We start from the raw sequence: 23,463 nt of genomic DNA, 5'->3' as shown, positions 1-23,463 counted from the left end.
CAAGAAAAGCTTTATGAAGGTAGTAGTAACTTTTGAGTTGAGTTTTGCAGCATAAGATTTAGACAGGCAAAAACAAGAAAGGAGCATTCCAGGCCTAGAACAAGGTGGGTTAAAGTTAAGGAGCTGAAGATCACTCATTGGAAATAGATGAATTCCCTAGCTAGATGGTAATCTGATTGATAGGAAATATTGAAAAGTTGAAGAGCATTGAAAGGGACTCATATGCAAAGTCCATTTTGGTAATGAAAACTTTTGAGCAGAACAGTAATGTGACCAAGAGCAGAATTTGTCAGACCTACAATTCTCAACCATGAGATTTACTGAGACCCTAACAGTGGGGAAGGAAATTAAACCAGAAATTGTGAAACCAAGACTAGAGGAACTAACCCAGGAGAAGTATTCACCCCAAGGAAGGTAGCCAATTGCTTACACTGGTATTCAAAAGGCGAACTCCAATCACATATTAGTTGGCATCTATTATCAGAGGATCTTATTGGAAAGTTGAGGACATGTAGCAGTAATTTCTAGGTATAAAACTACCCATGGTGGTAAATAAATGCTAATTTTTAAATTACTATACATGAAGCACTATTCTAGGTACTTAGCTTTTATTGACTCATTTATTCCTCCTAACACTCCTGTGAGGTCATAATCTTATCTCCATTTTCATTATTCTTTGTAACACCTCTAAAAGGTAATACTGTTATTAGAATGTCCATTTTCAGCTGAGTATACTGAATGACAGAGAGGTTAAGTAACCTGCCAATGATCACACATTTAATAAGTAAAGGAGTTAAAATTTTAGCCTAGTCAATCTGGCTCTAGAATCACACTCTTAAGGCATCAGCCAGAAATTGGGATAGAGAGATAAGATTTGGTCTTCCTGGGAGATTCTGTTAAATTTAAAAGCATGGAGGCTAAAACCCCATGTGTTAGCATTTTGGAGTAATTTCTGTTCCTTATTGGAGGACTAGAATCGAAACCAGAACCTGAGACAAAAGCTTTAGATAGATCCTGTACAAATAAAATGAGACAAATAGAGGAAGCTCAGGGTATATACAAATTCTGGTTCTTCCTAGATATAGAGGGGAGTCCAAGCATAGAACTGAAGACTAATTCTGGTCCTCACCTCTTTTTAAGAATAGCAATACTTAATATAGAAAAGCTTGGTTAGTTTAAGTTTAGGAACTGGGTAGGGACATTGACTTTGGCAGAGACTGAGATCGTTTGGAGATTGGTAAGTCTGTCCTCACTCACACAGGGTTATGACAGTTCCCCAATTTCTGCTTCCCTCTCTCCAGTTTTGTACCCTATAGCTTGTTCACAGTCAAATAAAGTTGACCTGGTGCTGTTTTCCTTCTCTGGAATATGGTAAGGGTGAGGGGTCTCTGAGTGGCCCAGTACATGTGGAAATACTCACCTTTTGTTTTTAGGAACAACACTGTCCTTAAACATCTCTATTTTGTGTTAATGTTAAATATATCAAGGTACTACTATAAGATAAATGTGGTATCTCTAGCATTCTGTAAACTCTCCTTTTATATAAGTACCAGATGTTTTATTTACTAGGATTAATACTTTATTAAGTTGGCATGATTTTAATAGCCATATCCTGCTTAGCTTTTGGTTTTGTAGCACATAGCACATAATTAGGTGTTTTCTATTTTTCTATTCATTTTCTATTTGTTTGGGCCACATGGGCCTTGAGAGAAAAGATATTGAGATAGTTTCAAGATAAGTTATACCTATAATGTAGGAGGCATGTGACTTCTGAAGAGCCACATCTTGGAAAGAGAAAACAGTGGATAACCATACCTAGAATCCAAGCCAGAACCTAAATTGTAAATACTCTGGACTGCAAATAATGGCAAGTTCACCTAACAGTGGCATAAACAACCAAGTCATTAATTTCCTCCCATAAACAAAAGTCAGGTGTTGGTTCACAGATTCCGTGACATCAGGGCACTGGGTTCACATTTCTACTTCCCTCTCAGGGCTGCTGTTTTAAGCATCATGTCTTCACAAGAAGTGGTCATAAATTAGAGACTTTCTCCTCAAGCATTCTCCCATTTTGTCAAGGAGGGTAAAAAATTTTTTTCCAGAAATTTCTCAGAATGTTTTCATGTTGCTTTGCACAGATATGGTTCACAAGGTAATTTCTAGCTGCAAGGGAGTCTAGATAGTGACTATTTGATTTTTTTTAGCCTCTGTGGTGAGGCAGGCAAAGTAGACAGGTGTTAAGAATGACAGTTGAATAGCTCACTAACTACATCTGCAAAATACTTTTTTCTTCTCTTCCCTCACCCCTTCTCCTTCTTCCTTCCTGTTTTCTTTCCTGTCTTCTCTCTGTTGTGTTCTGATTTTGAGGGTTGAGTAAAATGAGAGTGCTAACTCTGTAAAAGGAGAGGGGCAATGATCTTTTCATGTGCCCTTTTGCTTTGACATCTACCACATTATTTAATCATGATTAAATAATGGTTTAGGATTAATCCCTTCAGAATGGGTTAGTATTTATTTCTCTGAGCAACTTTAAAACAAAATGTTCATCTCTGAAATTTTTCTTTTAATGCCTGACATTCACCATAATGTACACCACAAGTGCTCAATAAAGAAATAACATGAAATAAAATTAAGAATAAACAGATTCCCTACTGGTTAAAACTAAAGAAAAAAACAAAGGTATTTGATGAGACATCTCAAGAAGAAATAATTACGTTGACATAAGTAGTTTGGGAATTCTCAAGGTACTGGACTGACTTTGCCCTTCTTAGCAAAGATAAGAAACAAAAAGTTAGAGAAGGTTTACATTCCAGAGGCTGCTAGAGCAAAATGATGAAACCACACTATCTTGATGAGACAGAGGTCTTATTTAATTTTTAACCTACAAACCCTCAGATTCCTTTGTGTTCATAAATTATATAATCCCTCTTTGGTTTTCCTTGAGAAGAAAGAAAAATCCTCTAAATACCTACCTATTAGGTATTTAACTATTAACTATGAAGTTTTTATTTTTCACCGAAGCATGTAATCTTTAACCATAAAGCATATGATGAACACAACGTTGTAAAACATGTTTGTGGAAGAAAATTGTATTTGTTCTCTTGATTATAATAGTGGTTTCACCTTTTTATGACTCCGTTCCATATTAAGAAATTTATTTTACATCACCACCTTGTATTATATGAATAGACTAATAGGTAAATGAACCTGGTGCAGAAATTTCACCAAAAAAAGTGCTTTTTTTCTTTTGGGTTAATTAGTATTTGTTCTTGAAAAGATACTGGATCTTACAACACTCAGTGCATGCTACTGTTTTTATTTTATTCCTTTCTATTAAATTTTCTAAAATATTGATCATAATTGACTAAATTGATTTTATGAACCCCTTAATGGGTTACAGCCAGTAGTGTGATGGTAAATTTTTAATGGTTGGCTTTGCCCCTGAATAAAAGCCCCTAGTGTTAGTGTTTCCTGATTTCCATGGTGTAAATACACTTGGCCAATTTCAAACTACCATCCTGATGTCACTGAATGTTAACTGGGAAGAAATAACACAGTCAGCTTTCTCTAGAGCCATTATGAGCCAGCTTTATCACACCACTGGCTATAACACATAGTTTAAAATAAATATGAATTTATGTTTGTTATAAGTAAGTGAATTTGCTCATTTAAACTACAAACCAGTGAGCCTGATTTGGGAGGTCTTTCATGGCTCTGATAATGATTCCGTGACTTGAATGTAGCTTTCCAAAATATGCCTTTTGTTTTCAACTGAACCTCACCTGTATTTATCACGACATTTAGTTTTAGTTTCAGTATCCTTTTTTTCCCTAAATTATACCAGATTTGCACGAACAGTTACTCTGCTTTCCTGCTATGATTCTTTGTTTGAATGGTAATATGGAGTTTTTGAAAATCAATGTAATAATGGCCATGTTATCTTTCCCAAAGTTTGTTTTCTAAGAAGTAAAGTTACCTAACAATAATGAACAGTAAGTGCATATTTATGTTTTCATTTACTTAACTATCAATATTAACAGTTTATTAGCTTATTCAGTAATTCACTAAGAAACCTCTGATCAGAAGTGATCTCAGCTGCAGTAAGGTAGTGCTCTTGTAATCTTATAACAGATAAGGAGACTATTGTCAGCCTTGTAGATTCAGCTGTTTATAAGCTTTTGTTACAATATCACATTACTTCTCACTATTGGTATGGGTTTATGTCTCAGAACAGTTCTTGCCAATTACTATGGGAAGACTATAGAGATTTCTAGATGTACTTGGCAGTCTTTACCCAATTACCTCACATAGACAGCTGTATCTAATCTTTTGTCAGCTATACGTTTTCTAGAGTATTGGCCCTGATTTTACTTTTCTGTAGGGCATCTTCTTGTTGTCTAGAAGTAGTTAAATATGGAGTTTTAATACATTTTGCCCCTTTCTTTCTTTAGTTTGCACCTCATTATTTCTCATGACTCATATAAAGTTGTTCTGAAGCTCATGCAGATTGTATTTATTCAGCATAAAAAGTGTTCTTCCTGTCCTCATGGTAAATAAAAGAAGTCAAGAATGTGGTTAAATCTAAAATAGAAAATATATCTACTTGAAAGAGTAAAGAGAAATAATTTATGTTTCAAATATTAAGTAATATGAAATAAAAACTAAAAGAAATTCTTATCAGAAAGTTGACTATCAAACTAATATAAAACAGGCTTTAAAAAAAACTAGTTTACACTTTGCTAGTTTTATATACAATTTTGGATTTGTATACTGTACAGCACACGATCTTGAAAAATATGTTGCTATAAATAAGTATTCTCACATTTCTTTTTCCCATGATGAATAAATTATAAGCAAGTTGTCTAAATTTGTTTCATCATCAGTCTGGCACAATGAGTGAAATTATCATTGGAATGAAGTCACAACTTGATTCATGATGTTAGTGTAAAGACTGTCTCATTGACTTAATGTTTCAGATGTTCCATATATATCTCAGTGTAAACTCTTTTCAAAATTGATAAAAGACCGTGAAAGAGTCCAACAAGAACAGCAGAGGAAACTTGTCAGTCACTGTAAGAAGCACTATTGAGGAGCTACTATCACAATGTTGGCCAGACCAATGCAGTGTTTTCTCTCAGCACCTAGACTTTGCCATTCTTATAGTCATGCACAAAAATACCAGGACAGTTTTGTAGATGGAGTCATTAAGAAACAATGCTTTATCATAGACATGACTATCAAAGTAATATATACATTTTAAACTAGCTGTTTATTTTCTGTTGCACTTACACTATAATTTACAGATTCTCTTGAGATTACATTCCTAGCTGCACTTTTAACCAAAGGATAAGTGAAATACAAATATGAATGGAACTAGAAGCAGAGATGAGATGCATGCAGAAAGAAGGATGTTATAAATAAGGCTATTCCTGGCATAGTCTAGAGAGAAATGAATGAGAAGTAATAAATTACTCTCTTATCATTGACTGACTAGCTGTGCTGCTTTGGAATAGCCTGTGTAGAAAAAGTCCATATGTGGAATATATATCCTAGGGACTTAAACTGAAAGTGTGTTCTAGTGAAGGCAGAAGGAGAGGACCAGTAGGGGCTCAATCCATATTTAGGAATATATGAATTAATTATCATGAACCATATGATTGTGCTGTGATTTTCTTTAAATGTCTTGAATTCTAGGATCTTTCTCTAATATCTCCTTACAACTTGAATCATTGTTGATCACTACACATCAATTCTATCTTTTTAAGTTACTGAATTTTATACTCATGTATTCTAACCATTTCAAGAGAATAGAGCAATTTTTAGGATTTAGCTACTTTTATTTATGTATTTATTTTGAGAGAGAGAGAGTGCAAGTGGGGAAGGAGCAGAAAGAGAGGAAGAGAGAGAATCCCAAGTAGGCCCCATGCTGCCAGCAGGGAGCCGGATGCAGGGCTTAATCCCCCGAACCATGGGATCATGACCTAAGCCAAAATCAAGAGTCAGATGCTAATCAGCTGAGCCACCCAGACACCCCAGAGTTTACCTTATTTCAAATTATCTAGTTATTTATTTTCTAGTTGTACTGTTTTTCAACTTTATTCTTCAGTTTATTATATTTGCTATTAATGTTGGGTATAGGTCTGATTTACATAGTCCTTTAATTACACTTATCCTTTTATAGTCTTAATATACTCAAGAACTGGTAATATATAGCTGCTTCAGAAATCTGGACAGTTTAATATAATTTTAATATGTCTTTTATCAGTAAGTAATATTTTGAATACCATATGCATTTAACCTATTTAAAAGCTGAAGTGAAAATCAAGAAATTTTCATAGAATTGTCCTATAGCCTCTGCACTAATTTTAACCTATAAAACTCAAAGGTTAGAAATGTTTCTTAACTTTTACAACTCAAATCCAAATATTATCCTTACTTGAGAGTGTTTCAGTCCTTACATGGCAAGTCTTCAGATTCCCTTGAGGAATATTTTTAAGGAAGCCTAAGAAGTATTAGTCCGTTCTTGAAGAGAATGACATGGGACAGAAACTAAATTTAAAAACAGATAAAAGGGCTGGTAAATGATATGTATTAGACTTACTTTAAATGAACAATATTTTGTGAAAAACATTAAGATACCTATCAACCCATATTTTATCTTTATTGTTATAAAGCATTATAAAAATGATATAGATGCATGTCATGCAAAAAAATAAGCTGTAATGAAGTAATTAAACTGGGTACATTCAAAATATTAAGGAACCTTTTTTTATATATTTACCTTTTAGCATCAGTAGTACATAAATATATTATTATTATAGAACAAATTCTAACAGTATACACATACATAGTAAACAGTGAAAGTCTCTGTTCAGTGTCACTACCCACAATGATAATCCCTTCTCATCTTCTCATACTCTGTCCATGTACATATACACTATGTATATATACAAATTATCTTGGGTTTTTTGATGAAAGGAATCAAATTGAATGTAACCTTTCATCCATTCATCTATCCATTCTCTCAACAAGTATTTATTGTGTGTCTACAGTGTGCCAGGTACTTTTCTGGAAGGTAGAGACTGAAGGGACAAAAAAAGCTCCTGCTTGCATGTCATTTAATATATATATTGTATATCAGATGGTGGTAAGTGCTATGAAGAAAGTGAGTGAGAGTGAGTGAAAGTGGGATGAGTAGGGATGCTATTTTATATAGCATAGCCAGGGAAGGCTTTTTTTAAGAAAACATTTATAGAGACTGTTAAAAGATGAGAGAGGAAGCCATGCAGTTATCTTGGAGAAATTGTGTTCCAGACAGAGGAAACAGCAGGTAAAAGGCCCAGGGCAAGGGCTTGCTTGCTTTTTCAAGGAACACCAAAAAGACCAGTATGACTAAAACATCGTTAAGGGCAAAAGCACAGAGATCCTTTAGGAAGCTGTAATTCAGGTGAGCTATAATCTAGGTGAGAGGTGATGGTGGTTTAGGTCAGAGGGGAACATTAAGAAGAAATTATTAAAGTTTGGGTATATTTTTAAAGTATTGTCAGCAGAAATTATTGACAGTGGAGGTGTGGAAAAAAAGGGAAAAAAGGCATAACTCAAAAGTTTTTGACCTGAAACACTGGAAAGATGGAGTTGTCATTTAGTGAACTGGATATGACTGCAGAAAGAGTAAAACTGAGAGGGAAGTTATTTGGGATAGGTTGAGTTTGACATGCCTCTTAGAAATTCAAGTGCGGAAGTTGCATTATGAATTATAGTTAATTCTGGATTCCTGAGGACAAATATGGGTCAAAGATAAGAAATGTATGAGTTATTAACATATAGATAGTAAGTCTGAATGAGATCACTTAGGGAATAGAAATGATGAAGAAGTACAGAGACTGAACACAAGAACATTCCAGAGGAGGTTGGGAAGGTAAGAAAGACCATCCAGAGGGTGTGATTTAAAAAAACTCCTGAGAGAAAAAAGAAAAGAAAAGAAAAGAAAAGAATAATATAGTTTTGTCCTTTTACTTAGCAATATATCTTGGAGCTCTTTTCATAAATTTGTTTTATACACTACAAAGTATTCCTTGGAATGGAATGGACGTTTCATATTCTCCTTAGCTTCTCCTATATTGGTTAACATTTGTTTTATAATTTCCTCCTCTAACTTTCATGTTTTTGTCTTACCCAGTTCCATAATCTATCTGGATTTATTTTGTATATATGATTCAAGAAGTGGCCGTAATCTCATAGTTTTATCTTATAGTTTTCTAAATGCTGTTTATTGAATAATCCATGCTTTGCCACACTGGGGCAGGGATTAATGACAGCAGTACATCCATTGTCTGGGGTTGGCAATTCTAGATAGCATGGCACAGTGCACATTCGGTGAACAACACCAGATAGGAAAGTTGAACAATAAGGCATCTGTGTTTCATATTTTGCTAGAGCTCCTTGTCATACTTGTAGTATGGATACAAAAAGCATAGGAAGGAAATAGTTAATATTAAAAACATGTATTAAATATTAGCAATTTGGAACCACTTTGATGTTTGGAGAAGAAATATTTTATTTATTCAAACAGCTTGCTCAAGGAGGATCAAAATGCTGATCACATCAAACATTTAATAAGGTTTAAGTAGAAGAATTTGCTTAAGTCTTTCATTCAGGATTAAAGTATGTGTAGTTTATAATGCAAATTTATACGGAAAGTTGCAAAATGTTTTGTGCTTAAAATTATCTCATTTTCTTTATAACATATGGACATAATAAACATTGCTGACCAAATTCAAAGTAAAAGCTGATTTAGATGATTCATGTATTGAATGGGTTTTAAATTAGATTCTTAGGGTCCATGAAAAAAAATCTGTTGGCATTTTAATTAGCATGGATGAATTTAAAGATCTTTATGGAAAGAAGTGATGTCTTCAGGATGTCAATTTCTCCTCTCTGGAATGTAAATTGTATCCTCATTTATTTGTTGTTGTTTCAAGTAGTCATGTTAATTTTGCCCAGTTTTAGTTTGGTTTACTCTTCAGGAGTTTTTTTTTTTTTTTTTTTCATTCATATAAGAAATATTTATTGGGTATCTGTCACATGTTAGTCACAATTCTAGGTACTAGGGATACAAGATTGAACAAAACAAAGCCCCTGCCCTTATCAATCTTATATTCTAATAAGAAGGCAGTAGAAAAACAAATATGTAGAAATGTAATGTCAGATTATGAACAGTAAAAGAAACTAAACAGGAGAGAGGAGGGTGAGGTATATGGTGATCAAAGCAAAATTTTTCAAAAATCACTTACCTTATGTATTTTTTTCCCCTGGTCACTTTATTTTACTACTTCACATTTTCAGCAAACACATCAAGATGCAAACAGAGCTTATTTCACATTAATATATTAACTGGTTGTTAATTTAGGTTGTTGATATAGGCAAATAGGTAATTCTCTTTAAATAACTATCTCCTCACGTCACGGCCAGTCCAGAAGCAAATGAGAGCAAATTTTAGTGCCTCCAGGGGTATATCACCAATTAGGCATGAAGCTTAAACAGAAGAGGTCAGGGTGAGGGGCTGGTGAGAGGTCACGGTCAGCACACAGGCTCAGGCTAGGCCCCAGGGGTCAGGGGACTTTGTTCCAGCCTGTCCGGCAGTCCCCAGATGTCATGGTGGGATGACCATGCATTCTCCAGTTCCAGTCTGGGAAGTTCCTTCCAGAGGGAAAAGCAAGAAGGCAAAGGGAAACAAATGCCAAAAACATTAGCGGGGAAGCAGTGGGTTCCCTCCCTGTCACAGTGGCCTGGTACTGATGTCGCCTACTGCCTGGAAGTTTGTGTTAAAGCTCTGAAAGTCACAAAGTGGTGGCAACAGAGGACCAAGGACAGGTCGGGGAGGGGAAGGTGAGTGTGACTGGGGCTGGAGGCAGGCTGGGATAGGAATGTGGGCTGATAAGGTGGCCTTCCATGTTTAGGCACAGACCAGAGTGGAGAGAATGTGAGGGGAGCTTGCCAGGGGCCCTAGGAAGGGATATGAGGCTGGTCTGAGGGAATTCACAAGGCTGAGTATAACATGGATTCCCAAACAAGGGAGCTGTACTGAGTAGACAAGGTAGCAGAAGGTCCCACTGTGAGCAGAAGCTACGAGAGTGAGACAGGAACAAGATGATTGGCAATGCTCCTGGGGAGGGCACTGGTTATGGTAAGAGAGAAATGTGTCCAGGCAGCACTGTGGGCTCTGAACTAGCTTGAGAAGCTGGGAGGCATGGCTCCCGAGTCAAGGGGTACCCCTTCTCTCAACACCAATCCCTAGGAAGTGGTTTATCATCAGACCTGGAGGAAGAACAAGCCCCTTCCATCACCTCTCAGCCCCAAGGGGAAGGAAGGCAAGGGAAGAGTGACCATGGGTGGGAGGCAGGAGCAGAAGGGATCTACTGGTTCTTCCAGGGGGAGGTGGGTAGTAGGAGGTGGTTGAGGCTGGTTCGTGGGTGTGTAGATGTCATGTGGGTTACCCAGATTGTAATAGCCTCTGACAGCCACTTCTGTAGCCTTACCTTCAGCTACAGGAGTGGAGGGGACTTCAAACCCACTGACCAGAGGTTCCATGGGCCCAGGATGGGGCACATGTCCCATCACCCTGTGCATCATGGGAGGTCCTGGATAGAACTCAAATGGGGGTGGTGGATTAGGGTGGCTAGGAGGGCAGGGGTACATTCCATTGGTGAACAGCAGGGGAAAGACATAGTCCCAGGAAAGACTGGGAATGTAAGGAATACCCATAGGCTCCATTTGGGGTGCTTCACCTCAGAAGGCTTGAGATGCCACCTGCAGCATCTGTTGTCCAAACCTGCCATAAAGGTCCCCTTGTATGTCGCAGAGCCTTCCCAGCCACCTCCTACTTCAGCCTTCACTGTCCTCCTGACATAGTTTGCACCAAACACAGGCTGCTTCGTCTCACAGTCCTTCATCAGATAAAACGGCATCATGAAGGACTTCTTGGTCCCTTTGAAGGCCACAGGCACCTTCTTCATGTCTTTGAATGTAAATTCCACATGGTGTTAACACACTAGGCTGCTCTCAGTGTTGACGATCATTCTGCCACCCTACAAGTGATTCTTGTTGAGGACCATAGTCTCTCAGAAAAGAGCCTTATGGTTTATTTTTTTTAATTTTTTATGTTTTTATTTATTATTTAGACAGAGAGAAACAGAGCATGAGTGGAGGAGGGGCAGAGAGAGAGGGAGACACAGAATCCGAAACAGGCTCCAGGCTCTGAGCTGTCAGCACAGAGCCTGATGAGGGGCTCGAACCCATGAACCGTGAGTTCATGACCTGAGCCAAAGTCAGATGCTTAACCGACTGAGCCACCCAGGCGCCCCCTTTATGTTTATTTCTATCCCCCCCCCTTACTGTATTTCAGTAATGGTCATTTTGGTTTTAAATAAGATATTCTAAATATTTTAGATATTCTAAAATGTAATGTAATTGAGATTATTAACTTAGGTGACAAAAATTTATATATTTAAGAGCATAACACCTGTTTGTTTTTCCCAGATGAAATCATTCCAGTCAGATTTCATTTAGGTTTGAAGAAATTTAAAAAGAATATCTCTTTTTCCAAAATATAATGAGGGCATGTATATAATCTTGGTCCATCTATCTAGTTCTTTTTATTCAATGTCAGATGATGGATCTGAGGATGTCAGATAAGTGAGACACTGTCTTTCCCCTTAGGGAGGCCGGTGATCTAGTGAGGAATTAAGAAGCAATTATAAAAAACTTTCAGGCATATCTGAGAGTGATGTATTCCTGGCCCATAGACCTTAATCAACTATGACTGTGAATTATTTTTAAAAATGGATGAAAGAAGTGATAAATGATGGATGTATAACCAAATACTGTTAAGACTAGAAGAGAGAATAATTTTTCATAACTAAGGGATAAGAGAAAGCTTTCTAAAAGAGGTGATGTTTGGTCTTCATTTAGAAAAATGAATGAGATAGGGGAAGATATTTTGAGAATTTTGTGGAGAAGAAGCATAGAGGCAGAAACCATGTGGCTTGTTCTGAGTGAAATAAGTCCATGTAGATGTATATCCAAGAGTGAGTTGAGGGTGATGGTGTTGGAAACAGAAAATATGGTCAAAAAAGCAAATTAGGGCCAGATTTTGAGAGCCATGAATGCTATTCTGGGGTGTCAGAATATTATTCAGTGGGAAACAAAATATGCCTTGTTCCATGAAAAATATCTCTGGTGTAGTGGTTTAATGCAAAGGAGTTGCATACACTCATCTACATTTCTGAAAGTTAGTGATTTGGGGCAGTATAGAGGATAGATTGACATGGAGCTAGATCAGGGACAGGGAGACTAGTTAGGAAATAGTTACAAAAGTTCAGATCAAGAATACGTTGGATAGGGGAGCAGCTGGGTGGCTCAGTCATTTGAGTGTCCGGCTCTTGATTTCGGTTCAGGTTGTGATCGCAAGGTAATGAGATCAAGCCCTGTGTCAGTATGGAGACTACTTAAGATTCTCTCTCTTTCTGCCTCTGCCCCTCTCCCTCTCTCTCTCTCTCTCTCTCTCTCTCAAATAAGAAGAAAAGAAAAAGAATACATTGGATGAGAACAGAAGGAGGAGAATAAACAGTCTAAGTAAGTAAATTAAATAGAGGATCAGGAGAAACCTCAATAAAAGGTGAGAATTTAGAAAGGACATGAAAAAGATAATTGAGTCACCCAAATGAGTAGCTGGGGGAAAATCATTCCACACAAGTGGAACAAACTGGCACATTTGAAGAATAGTAAGAAGCCAGAGTGGAGGTGAGGAAGACTAGTAGGAGAGGAGCTCAGGGAAGCAATAGCTCTGGGTGAAGAGTATTGATCACCTAGAGCTGCATAGGATATCACAAGTCTAATTCTAAGTGAAATGAGAATCAGTCAAGAAGTTAACAGTAGGCAGATGGATGGTTTGCATCAAGTAGAATAATTTGAAATGAGTTTACTTACAAAGGGGCTATTTACAAGATATAGGTGTAGGAGAATGGTGGAGTATAATGTGGAAATCTGTTGCTTACGACAGAAAATTCCAAAGCTTTGAGATAGGTATTTTGCCAGTTTAGAAAACTGAAAATGATACAACAGGCTGAAACAAAGCTGGAGAGGTAGGCACAAGTAGATCATGTTAAGGAACAGTGTCTTCATGTGTTTTTGTTTGTTTGTTTAAGTTTTCTTTTAAAAATCCCAGTTAACATACAATGTAATATTAGTTTCAGGTGTACAGTATAATGATTCAACACTTCCATATATCACCTGATGCTTATCACAACATATTCCCCCTTAATCTCTGTCACCTATTTCACGTATCTCTCCACCCACCTCCCCTCTGGTAACCGTCAGTTTGTTCTCTATCATTAAGTGTCTGTTTCTTGTTTTTTAATCATAAAAGGAAAAGAAGGATCTGTTAAGCAGGGAGGTAAACGGATGAGATTTATATTTTAAACTATCACTTTGCAGTATTGAAACTGAAATAAGGAGCAAGAATGGGTGTTGATAACCAATCAAGAGGCTTTCATAGCAGTACAAGTAGTTTGGGATGGTGGAAATAGAGAATATTAATGGATTTGAGGAATATTTAAGAGGAAAATAAACTGGAATTTCTAAAACAAGCTATGTATGGGAAAGTGAAAAGATTACCTAATTTTTTGACTTGTAATGAGTAAATGTTAATGCTAGTCACTGAAATAGGAAACTTTAGGACATCTGATTTTGTGTCATTCAGTTATTTAGAAGTTGGACATGTTGATTATCACGTGCCAATGAAATATCCATTTGGAGTTGGTGGTTAGGCTATTGGTGATCAGAATAAGATCTTAAAGAAGAGGCTGAAGATATAATTTAGGAATTGGAGCAGGTTGAATAGTGTCTCTCAAAAAGTCATGTCAACTCAGAACCTCAGAATGGGACCTCATTTAGATATAGAGTATTTATAGATGTAATTGGTTAACATGGGGCCATACTGGAATAAGGTGGATCCTAAATGCAATAATTAATGTCCACATAAGAAGAGGAGAGGATACACAAAGACCCAGAAGGAAGACAGCCATATGAAGACAGAGGCAGAAGCTGGAGTGGTACAGCCACAGGCCATGGAATGCCAAGGATTGCCAGCAACTACTTAATCCTAGGAAGGGGCAAGGGAAGGATTTTTTCCTAGAGCCTCAGAGGGAGCATGGTCCAGCCAGTACCTTAATTTCAAACTTCTAGCCTCTAGAAATGTAAGAGAATACCTTTCTGTTGTTTTAAGCTACCAAGTGTGTGGCAATTTGTTATTGCTGTCCTAGGAAATTGATCTAGGAATTGTCAGTGTATGTTGAGGTGTAGGTAAGACTGCCTCAGGAAATCACAAAGCTAGAGCAAGGGTTGCACACTGGCTCTGATAGTGAGTGCCCACAGGCCCATTTTTGGCAATTTTGACAGTTGTATTATGCTCCAATTGTTCTTTAGATAGCAATAAGGCTGGGCAAATGTGATACTTGGTTACCATGAAAATTGATTAATACCTATTTTATTCTATCTAGCTGCTTCACACACTTATTTACCAACTGAAAGCATTTGAGTTTGCAAATCTTTCCTCAAAAAAGTATAAAGGGTGGGGTAGGATTAATCCTTATGAACATTTAATAGACAGAAAATAACAAACTATCAGGGGATATGAAGAGCAACAGGCCTCAAATAAAAGAGCATGGTATCATGGAACCAGAGGAAGAGAATGTTATAAGGAGGGAGCATCAAAACCTCCTGAAATTCACAGTAAGAAAAATACTCAATGGGTTTTATCTCATAGATGCTGGTGGTGATGGAAGCAAGAGCCATTGGAGTAATATGGTTAAATGTGTCTATTTTAGAAAGATAATGTTACTCTTAATGTAAAGGATGGACAAGACTAAAGGAAAGAGAAAAAGAGAATTAGTAAGTAGGTATTGCATTTACCTAGTCAAGAGCTAATGAAGACTGAAAATGAAAATAAGGTATAATTAAGAGGATATGTATAATGCTCAGTGTCACTCATCATCAGGGAAATACAAATCAAAACCACACTGAGATACCACCTCATGCCGGTCGGAGTGGCTAAAATGAACAAATCAGACTATAGATGCTGGCGAGGATGTGGAGAAATGGGTGCCCTCCTACATTTTTGGTGGGAATGTAAACTGATGCAGCCCCTCTGGAAAACAGTGTGGAGGTTCCTCAAAAAATTAACAGTAGAACTCCCCTATGACCCAGCAATAGCTCTGCTTGGAATTTACCCAAGGGATACAGAAGTGCTGATGCATAGGCACATATGTACCCCAATGTTCATAGCAGCACTCTCAACAATAGCTAAAACATGGAAAGAACCTAAGTGTCCATCAACGGACGAATGGATCAAGAAGATGTGGTTTATATATACAACGGAACACTACATGGCAATGAAAAAGAACGAAATCTGGCCATTTGTAGCAACATGGATGGAACTCGAGGGTGTTATGTTGAGCGAAATAAGTCAGGTAGAGAAGGACAGATACCATATGTTTTCACTCATAAGTGGAACAGGAGAAATTTAACAGAGGACCATGGGGGAGGAGAAAGGGAAAAAATAGTTGGGGAGAGGAAGGGAGGCAAACCATGAGAGACTCTTGAATGCTGAGAACAAACTGAGGGCTGATGGGGGTGGAGGAGAGAGGAAGGGGGGTGATGGGCATGGGAGAAGGCACTTGTTGGGATGAGCACTGGGTGTTATATGGAAACCAACCTGACAATAAACTAGGAAAGAAAAAAAGATTTAAAAACAAACAACAACAACAACAACAAAAGAGGATATGTATATAAAAACCAGGGGATTAAAGGAAAAAAATGGAAGATGTTTCTAAAGTTCAAACTTCTTTAATTAAGTAGATAGTAATATTAACATAAGAAGGAAGAATTAGTGGAATCTCTACTTTTATGAGATGAATGGATTTCTAAAGCCAACAAAGAAGAAATGGGATAGAAGAAAAAAATAATTCTATCATCATCTATTCCAAAATTATCATTTAAAGATAACATAAAAGTAATCCTAGGGGAAACAACTGATAAGGGTGATTAAAGCTCAGTTTCACTAGATCTGAATATCTGAACACAGTTAAATATGAGATAAATATATAATGATAGAAACAGTGAGCTCTGTGACTTTGATTCAGGACATAGAAGGGAGCCTCATTCTTTACCGCAGTCAGAATGAAGTTGGTGAAATAGGTTCCAAAGATAATATTGAACCTGTACATGAAAGGCTCCATTTTGACTTTGAGATTTTCTTGCCTCTGTATCAGTTGTTTGCACTTTGTTAAAAAATGAGAACTGTGAGGCCACCATGACCTCAGTCACAGAGGAAACTGTGATGTAGATTCAGAAAACTTCAAGGAGATTCCACAACCATCAGGTATCCAAAGGAGAGAGGCTCTAATGGGATTTCACATAACTCTGAGCCAAGGCTGGCAGTTCCTATAAACTGCCCTAGGATATTCGGTGTTTTGGCTAGGGTTTCAGGGAACCATATACATTGAGTAAGACTGCCCTTTGCCACCACAGTTAGGTAGGGTTGGAGAGGAAGCTCTCTTATACACAAAAATTACCCTTTTATAGGCCTTTGCTGCGGGAGTAAAGAGCAGCTTTATGAGCCCTAAGGAGCACCACAACCTTTCTCTACCCTCATCACCTTTATTAGCACAAATCAATGAACATGCTTGAAATAAGACAATTTTTTACTAGCCTCCATTTTTCTGATGACAGCCCAATGTACTCAGAAGCCTTTTCTGCTGGCTTCCATGTTTGTGTCATCTAAAATTGAGAGGGATACCAGGAATCCTATGTATTCCTGGCTTCATCTTCCCTTTATTACTAGAAATCAATTGGGAATCCCAACACTCTGCATTCTTCTGAATAATACCCCCCCCTTGCCTTCCCCCTACCACACACTGTCTTTCTAGAGACTGCCAGGACTATNCTCTTATACACAAAAATTACCCTTTTATAGGCCTTTGCTGCGGGAGTAAAGAGCAGCTTTATGAGCCCTAAGGAGGACCACAACCTTTCTCTACCCTCATCACCTTTATTAGCACAAATCAATGAACATGCTTGAAATAAGACAATTTTTTACTAGCCTCCATTTTTCTGATGACAGCCCAATGTACTCAGAAGCCTTTTCTGCTGGCTTCCATGTTTGTGTCATCTAAAATTGAGAGGGATACCAGGAATCCTATGTATTCCTGGCTTCATCTTCCCTTTATTACTAGAAATCAATTGGGAATCCCAACACTCTGCATTCTTCTGAATAATACCCCCCCTTGTCTTCCCCCTACCACACACTGTCTTTCTAGAGACTGCCAGGACTAATCCCACCATGACTTTAATATCTTTTCCTGTCTACAGTGAACAAGAAGAGAATGGATGTGTGGGGGAGGAGTGAGTGACAGGGAAGACCCAACTTTTTATTGGTTAGCGTTTTTCCTAACTATTCTGAATAAAATAGCACAAACTCATCTCTCTAGCCCCTTACCCTTTACAGTAAACTCTAGATATTTCTCTTTTTGGTTATAAGAAAAAAAAAACTTTACAGTTATTCTTTCATGTAGCAGTAATCACATCTCAGTAAAATTGTAAAACCTTAAATAAAATTCAACTTGCTATTTCAGGTCATCTAGGAAATAGAGGAAGTAGTCCACGGATACCCAGGACCTGGATAGGTTTCAAGGTCTCCCCAAGTCCTGTGGATTTGTAATTGAAATTGTTTATATAGCTTGGTGGTTAAGAGCATGGCCTCTGGAGTCCCAATTGCCTAGGTTTAAATCCTACCTCACTATGTGTGAGATTTTTGCAACTTAGGCAATTTACTTAACCTGCATGTGCTTAGTTTCCTTAGCGGAACTATGAGGATAAGACTGTACCTACTTCATAGAATTGCTGTAGGGACTAAAGCTAGTTAATACATTTAAAGCACTTACAATGGGGCCTCACAATATTAAGTTCTGTATAAACACTAGCATTATTATTATTTAGTATTCCCAGGAGACGGCCCATATCTTCCATCTGATTATCAGTAAGGTCTATCATAAATCTTAATTTATGAACTGAAAAGAAACCACTTGCACAGGCTTATGATCTCCATGCAATTTAAACTTTCTCTATTTTAGTCAAAAGTCATCTGATACTTCATAGCAGAGAAATATAGTTGAATCTACCTCAGAAATATATTCTTTTAAAGAGTTTTTATCTTTTCAAAGTTTTAATTCTATTTTTACTTTTTAACTTAATAGAAAATTATATTTTTCTTATTTTTCTTTAATTGTCACAGTCTTGATAAAATGTAAGCTCTTATTTTACAGGCTTCAATTTAAAAAAGAAACTCATTTCTTTTCCTTTTCAAAGATTAATAGATTTGCATTAAGGGTTTGAACATCAACAAATTGTGTACACAACTCTACGAGTTGGTCAAAAGATATGTGTGATTAAACTGTAAATGTTGATTTTTGTTGTTGTTACTTAAACCATATATGCAGTTGAGCCAAATTGAATCACAATTGAAAATATTGTGGCCTGTTAATATAATGAAGAAAGAAGAGCTTATACAGCTGTTCTGTTTCTGGAAAGTGAATATAGTGGCTGAAAAAATAATTGATACTTCATCATTGTTAGGGGTGAATTAATATTGTTCTGTAATAAATTGCCAAATGTCATTTAATAAATCTTTTTTTTTTTTAAAGTCAGGTCAGCAATAAATGGTCAGTATCTCATTACTTATTTCCTATAGTTACACTGAACACAAAGAGTACTTCCATTTTAAATTGCTTTTGCTAAATCTTAGAAAAAATAATTTTGGCAGATTGGTTAGTATCAGACCTAGAGCTTAAACACAACACAGCTGTTGTTGAAAATAACCACTTTCATAACATTAATATGCTTTCAATTAACAGATTGGAATGAACTGTTAAACATTACTACCTCCATGTTTAACTACTGTTTGACTCTCTCAATAACTGCTTTTCTTTCTCAATAGATTGTTTACTTTAACTGAAAGCAGAAGAATCATATTTAAATAATCTGTATTTTTCCTCCATCTGCAGAAAGTACCCAAGACAAATGGGGATTTCCAATGTGCCATTATTTAAAGGAAGAGAGATGGTGCTGTGGTCGTAATGCCAGAATGTCAGCATGTTTGGTATGATTATATTTTTTTCTGGACTAAGAGCTTTATCCAGATGTTACAGAATTTATTATTGTTGGCTAATATCATGAATTAAATGCCAAGTTTTGCAGAGCATCGTTATTAATGCTTTTGTGCATTGCAAATTTTAAGAAAAAAATGACTTGCCCTTCCAACATTATCTACTTTACATGAAGTGTGGTAACAATTCATAGTTACACTTTTTTACATATAATTTTTTATATATAATTACTTTAATTATCATATGAAATGTACCAACTACCAAGTATTAAACACTGAGTTAATTCAGTGCTTTATTCACAGTTCTGTGGTGTGTTTGTGTGTGTTTATATTTGATCATTTGGTCTCCTGATTTTTTTTTTTTAANGACCTAAGCGAAAGTCGGACGCTTAACCGACTAAGCCACCCAGGCGCCCCGGTCTCCTAATTTTTTATAGAATAGGAAAAATATTAATAAGTTACCTGGAATATGAAGTAACTATCTAATTAAATAAAACCTTTAATGTGCCTGATTTGGCTTGTGTCCTAGACATAGAACACTTTAACCTGTGGTATTCTTTGTTCATGGTGTTATGTTAGTTTATAAAGAATAGATGCACATGAAAGCATGTAAGTTATTTTTTGTCATTAGAAATGTCAAATATAATTGATTAAATAATGCGTTTGATGTCCAGCCTCAAGATACATTAATTATTCTATGACCATTATTTCTCTGCTAATTATACAGCAATATGAAAAATAGCACACCAGTGTTCTAGGTCACAGATCCTCGAATTATCATAGAAATCTATTTATGCTCAAATAATAATTTTTTTTTTAAGTCCTCTTAAAATGCTTTTCTCGGAAATTATCTTGTTCTTTCATTATATCTGTTAGTAATGTTTGTTCAGGGTCGTGTGAGAGTGACAGGAAATTCTTAAAATGACTTAATTCTCAGAATGCAACAGGCAGGATTATACCCTTCAGGCAAGAAATTAAAATAGTCTTTTCTAGGGAATCTGATTCGCCTAAAACAGCAAACTCATTTTTTCGCTAAATCTTTATGGTATGAGGGCAGGTAAAGTTAATCAGGGTTCAAAGAACAAGTTTTTACTTCCTGCTCACTGCTAACTAGCTATACAACTGTGACAACTTATTTTACCTTGCCAATGAACTTGTGCCTCTACAAAAATTGTACTTACATGGGATAATCTGTAAACTGTCTTTCAGTTTTAAACGTATGTGATTCAGCTATATCTAACAGATACTATTTATGAAGAATAGCAATTTGAAGCAAATATGGGTATTCTAAAATTGAACAGGAAGTATATGGACATCTATTATATTTTACTACTTTATGTTTGAAATATTTTATAATTAAAATTTAAAGAATAAAGGTAAATATTGAAATATATAATTCAGTTATAAAACTATATAAGTATAGAAATGTATGTCTTAAAAAATAAAAGTTTTAGAAGCCTCTATTCCATATTGAAATTATGATAAATCTTTCAGATGTATCTTTCATATATGTTAAATAATACATATTTAGTGGAAGTATTAGGAAATACTTTGTAAAATCATCTGAATCTTAAATAAATATAAATGTAAAACTAGCTATATATAAAGTTGTAAAAATATGTATTTTTTCTCTTCTGGGCACTTGATCATATGTGACTTTGATTGAAATTTGCAGACCAGGCTGACCAAAACTATACATACTTTTCTAAACTGAATTTTCAAATAAAATCTGTTCAATATAACCTATATAATAAAAGCAAACACTATATGTTTATAAAAATTTAGAAGACAATACATCAAAAAGTAGTTTATAAACATGCTTATTATATACACATGTATAATAATAAATTTGGATTTATTTGATTGTTTCAGTTAAACAGCTAAAAGTGAACCAAGACTATGTTAGTTCATTTCTTTTGTTTTCTTATTCTTTCTAAAATTCAAGGAGTATATACAATTGGAGTGTGTAGTGTTTGTGCATATGACACACATCTATTATAAATCAATCCTAGATTACACAACTATACTTGTTAACATTCCTCAGTGATATTAACACTTTTAAATGTGTAAACTTACATGTTATCACGTAATTAATCTTTTTAAATGTCACTTTTATAAGCCCTTATACAGTGTGTTTATAAGTCTTATAAGATAAGACTAAATATACCAGCAGTCGGTGTCTTACTTTTTTCTCCTTGTTTTTTTCTCCAAAGGCATTGGAACGGGTTGCAGTTGGCCAAGGGGTAAGTAAGAGTGTTTACTGTAATACAGCAGATGGACACGGTAGTTTTCTTAAGTTCTCTTCTTACTTGACCTCCTGATGAACTTAAAACCTGAACTTAAAACCTTAGTATTCTTGTCACCTCTGCATATTCAAATTTATACATTTTCTATAAGTTTTTCTTTAGAAGAGAACTCAACTTTCAGCAGAAGTAAATAGAACTTTTAAGAAAACTTCCACATTATATTCTTGTACTAACGTCTCACTTCTTCATAATATACTAAGCAGTCTATGAATATTTCTAAAGACTGCTATTGCTGACTGCCAGGCTCTTATGGGCTTAGTTCAAGCAAAGAGAAGCAAGGTATAGCACTCAATTTATTTTTTAACTATAGTCCAACAACATATCTGCATTGATTTTGTTTTTTGACTTTTTTCCTTATTTACTTGATTAGTCACTAGTTGAAATAGACAAATGGGTTTGCACATATAAACAGAAGTGAAATATATCCCCAAAATATCCATACAATTGTCTTATTGTCTATCTTATGATTGATGAAACATATTGGGAATTTCTAAAAGTTTTCTTAGGGGCACCTGAGTGGCTCAGTCAGTTAAGNTCTCTGACCCTCCCCTGCTCACGCTGTCTCTCCCTTTCTCTCCTAGGAATAAATAAAACATAAAAAAAAATTAAAAAAAAATTTTTTTTTAAACTAAAAGTTTTTNTGTTGGACCTAAATTTTAGAAATCTCTTTCTGCTTCTTTTCAAGGAACATTCATATGTCAATATGAATTTTCTTAATAATAATAATTTTAAAATGATAATAATATCATTTACTAAGTACTTACCCTGGTCCAAGCTCAATGCTAAGAACATTTTTTTCTTAAATGCATTTGTTGTACCTATTTGAAAATTGATAAAAGCTGATTTTTTAAAGGTATTAGGATATATTGTTGAGGTATATGGGCTTTTGTCTCAAACTGCTGGTTTGCAATTATACTACATATGAGCCCGTGGTTCCCTAGGATCTGGAAGAGGAAAGAGCCTTTATCATAATGCCCCTGTGCATTCTTGTGGTGTTTTTCAATTTCCGAAGTGCTTATTCATGTTTACAGTCAATCTTATAAGTTGGATATTATTGCAAATTTACATGAGAACATGATACACAGTAGAAATTTAACAGTGCATTCTAACTCCCTTAACTAATTGCAGAGTACTGACTTCCAGCTTAGTGCCCTCTCCACTGGACCTGTAAAATGCATGTCTAAGATATATACTTAAAACATGTGCTTTTGGCTTCCTCCGATTTAAGATGCATTAACACATTAGGTTGATTTATCATTTGTGAAGGAAAGAAAGTAAACTCTGAGCCACATCCAGTTTATTCTTGGAATTGTCAGACGCAGGGTGCTGGGGATATGTTGACGCCCTTCCCGCACCCCCCATCTGTATTTACCAGAAAGGATAGGCCCAGTTATCCCAGGAATGCATGTTTGAAGGCACTACATAACTCTCTTGCCTTTCTCTTAGCAAACAGCTGTAAGGCTCTTATTTACTCGGGATAACTTAGGAATGATGATTTATTCTATCCTGTTTTTGTTTCTCTGTGCATTGCATTTCTGTATGATCTCTTGTTTAAATGCATTTCTTGGTGTTTTTTGGTCATCTTTAACCAGTTTTTAATAATAATATAAATATACATCCATTTCTAAATTCTCTTGATACCATTTATTTAATTTTTCTCAAAGGCATAGGAATGTAAAGATTCATTTTTAAGAGTTTTTTTCCCCTGAGTGAAGTAAATAATAAAAACTATTTTTTTAATTATATATAAATAGATATAATAATTTATATATAATTAAATTTATATATCCCTGCCCAAGTGTCCAAGAGGCCAAGTAGCATCATGGTTTGACATGTGGATATCAAAGCTAGGCTTCTTCAGCTCAAATACCAGCTCGACTATTTTTAGAAGTTTCATATAAAATTCATGTAAAATTAAAGTTCCTGTGTATTCCAGAG

At 35.7% G+C, this 23,463-nt stretch overlaps 1 protein-coding gene and 1 pseudogene across 1 annotated transcript in view; one reads left to right on the top strand and one right to left on the bottom strand.

Moving 5' to 3' along the window:
* METTL25 (methyltransferase like 25) overlaps positions 1 to 23,463 on the top strand; it is a 105,134-nt gene that overhangs the window by 50,050 nt on the left and 31,621 nt on the right. Inside the window, exons 6-7 of the mRNA XM_077770192.1 lie at positions 19,119 to 19,213; positions 21,433 to 21,462. Coding sequence (XP_077626318.1) covers positions 19,119 to 19,213; positions 21,433 to 21,462 — 125 coding nt within the window. The remainder of the gene's footprint in view (positions 1 to 19,118; positions 19,214 to 21,432; positions 21,463 to 23,463) is intronic.
* On the bottom strand, positions 10,312 to 11,114 carry LOC144236558 (WW domain-binding protein 2 pseudogene; annotated as a pseudogene).

The sequence above is a fragment of the Crocuta crocuta genome, unplaced genomic scaffold, assembly GCF_008692635.1.
Source record: "Crocuta crocuta isolate KB4526 unplaced genomic scaffold, BGI_CrCroc_1.0 scaffold317, whole genome shotgun sequence".
NCBI classification, from domain to species: Eukaryota; Metazoa; Chordata; class Mammalia; order Carnivora; family Hyaenidae; genus Crocuta; species Crocuta crocuta.
This window is presented reverse-complemented; position numbering and strand designations above follow the sequence as displayed.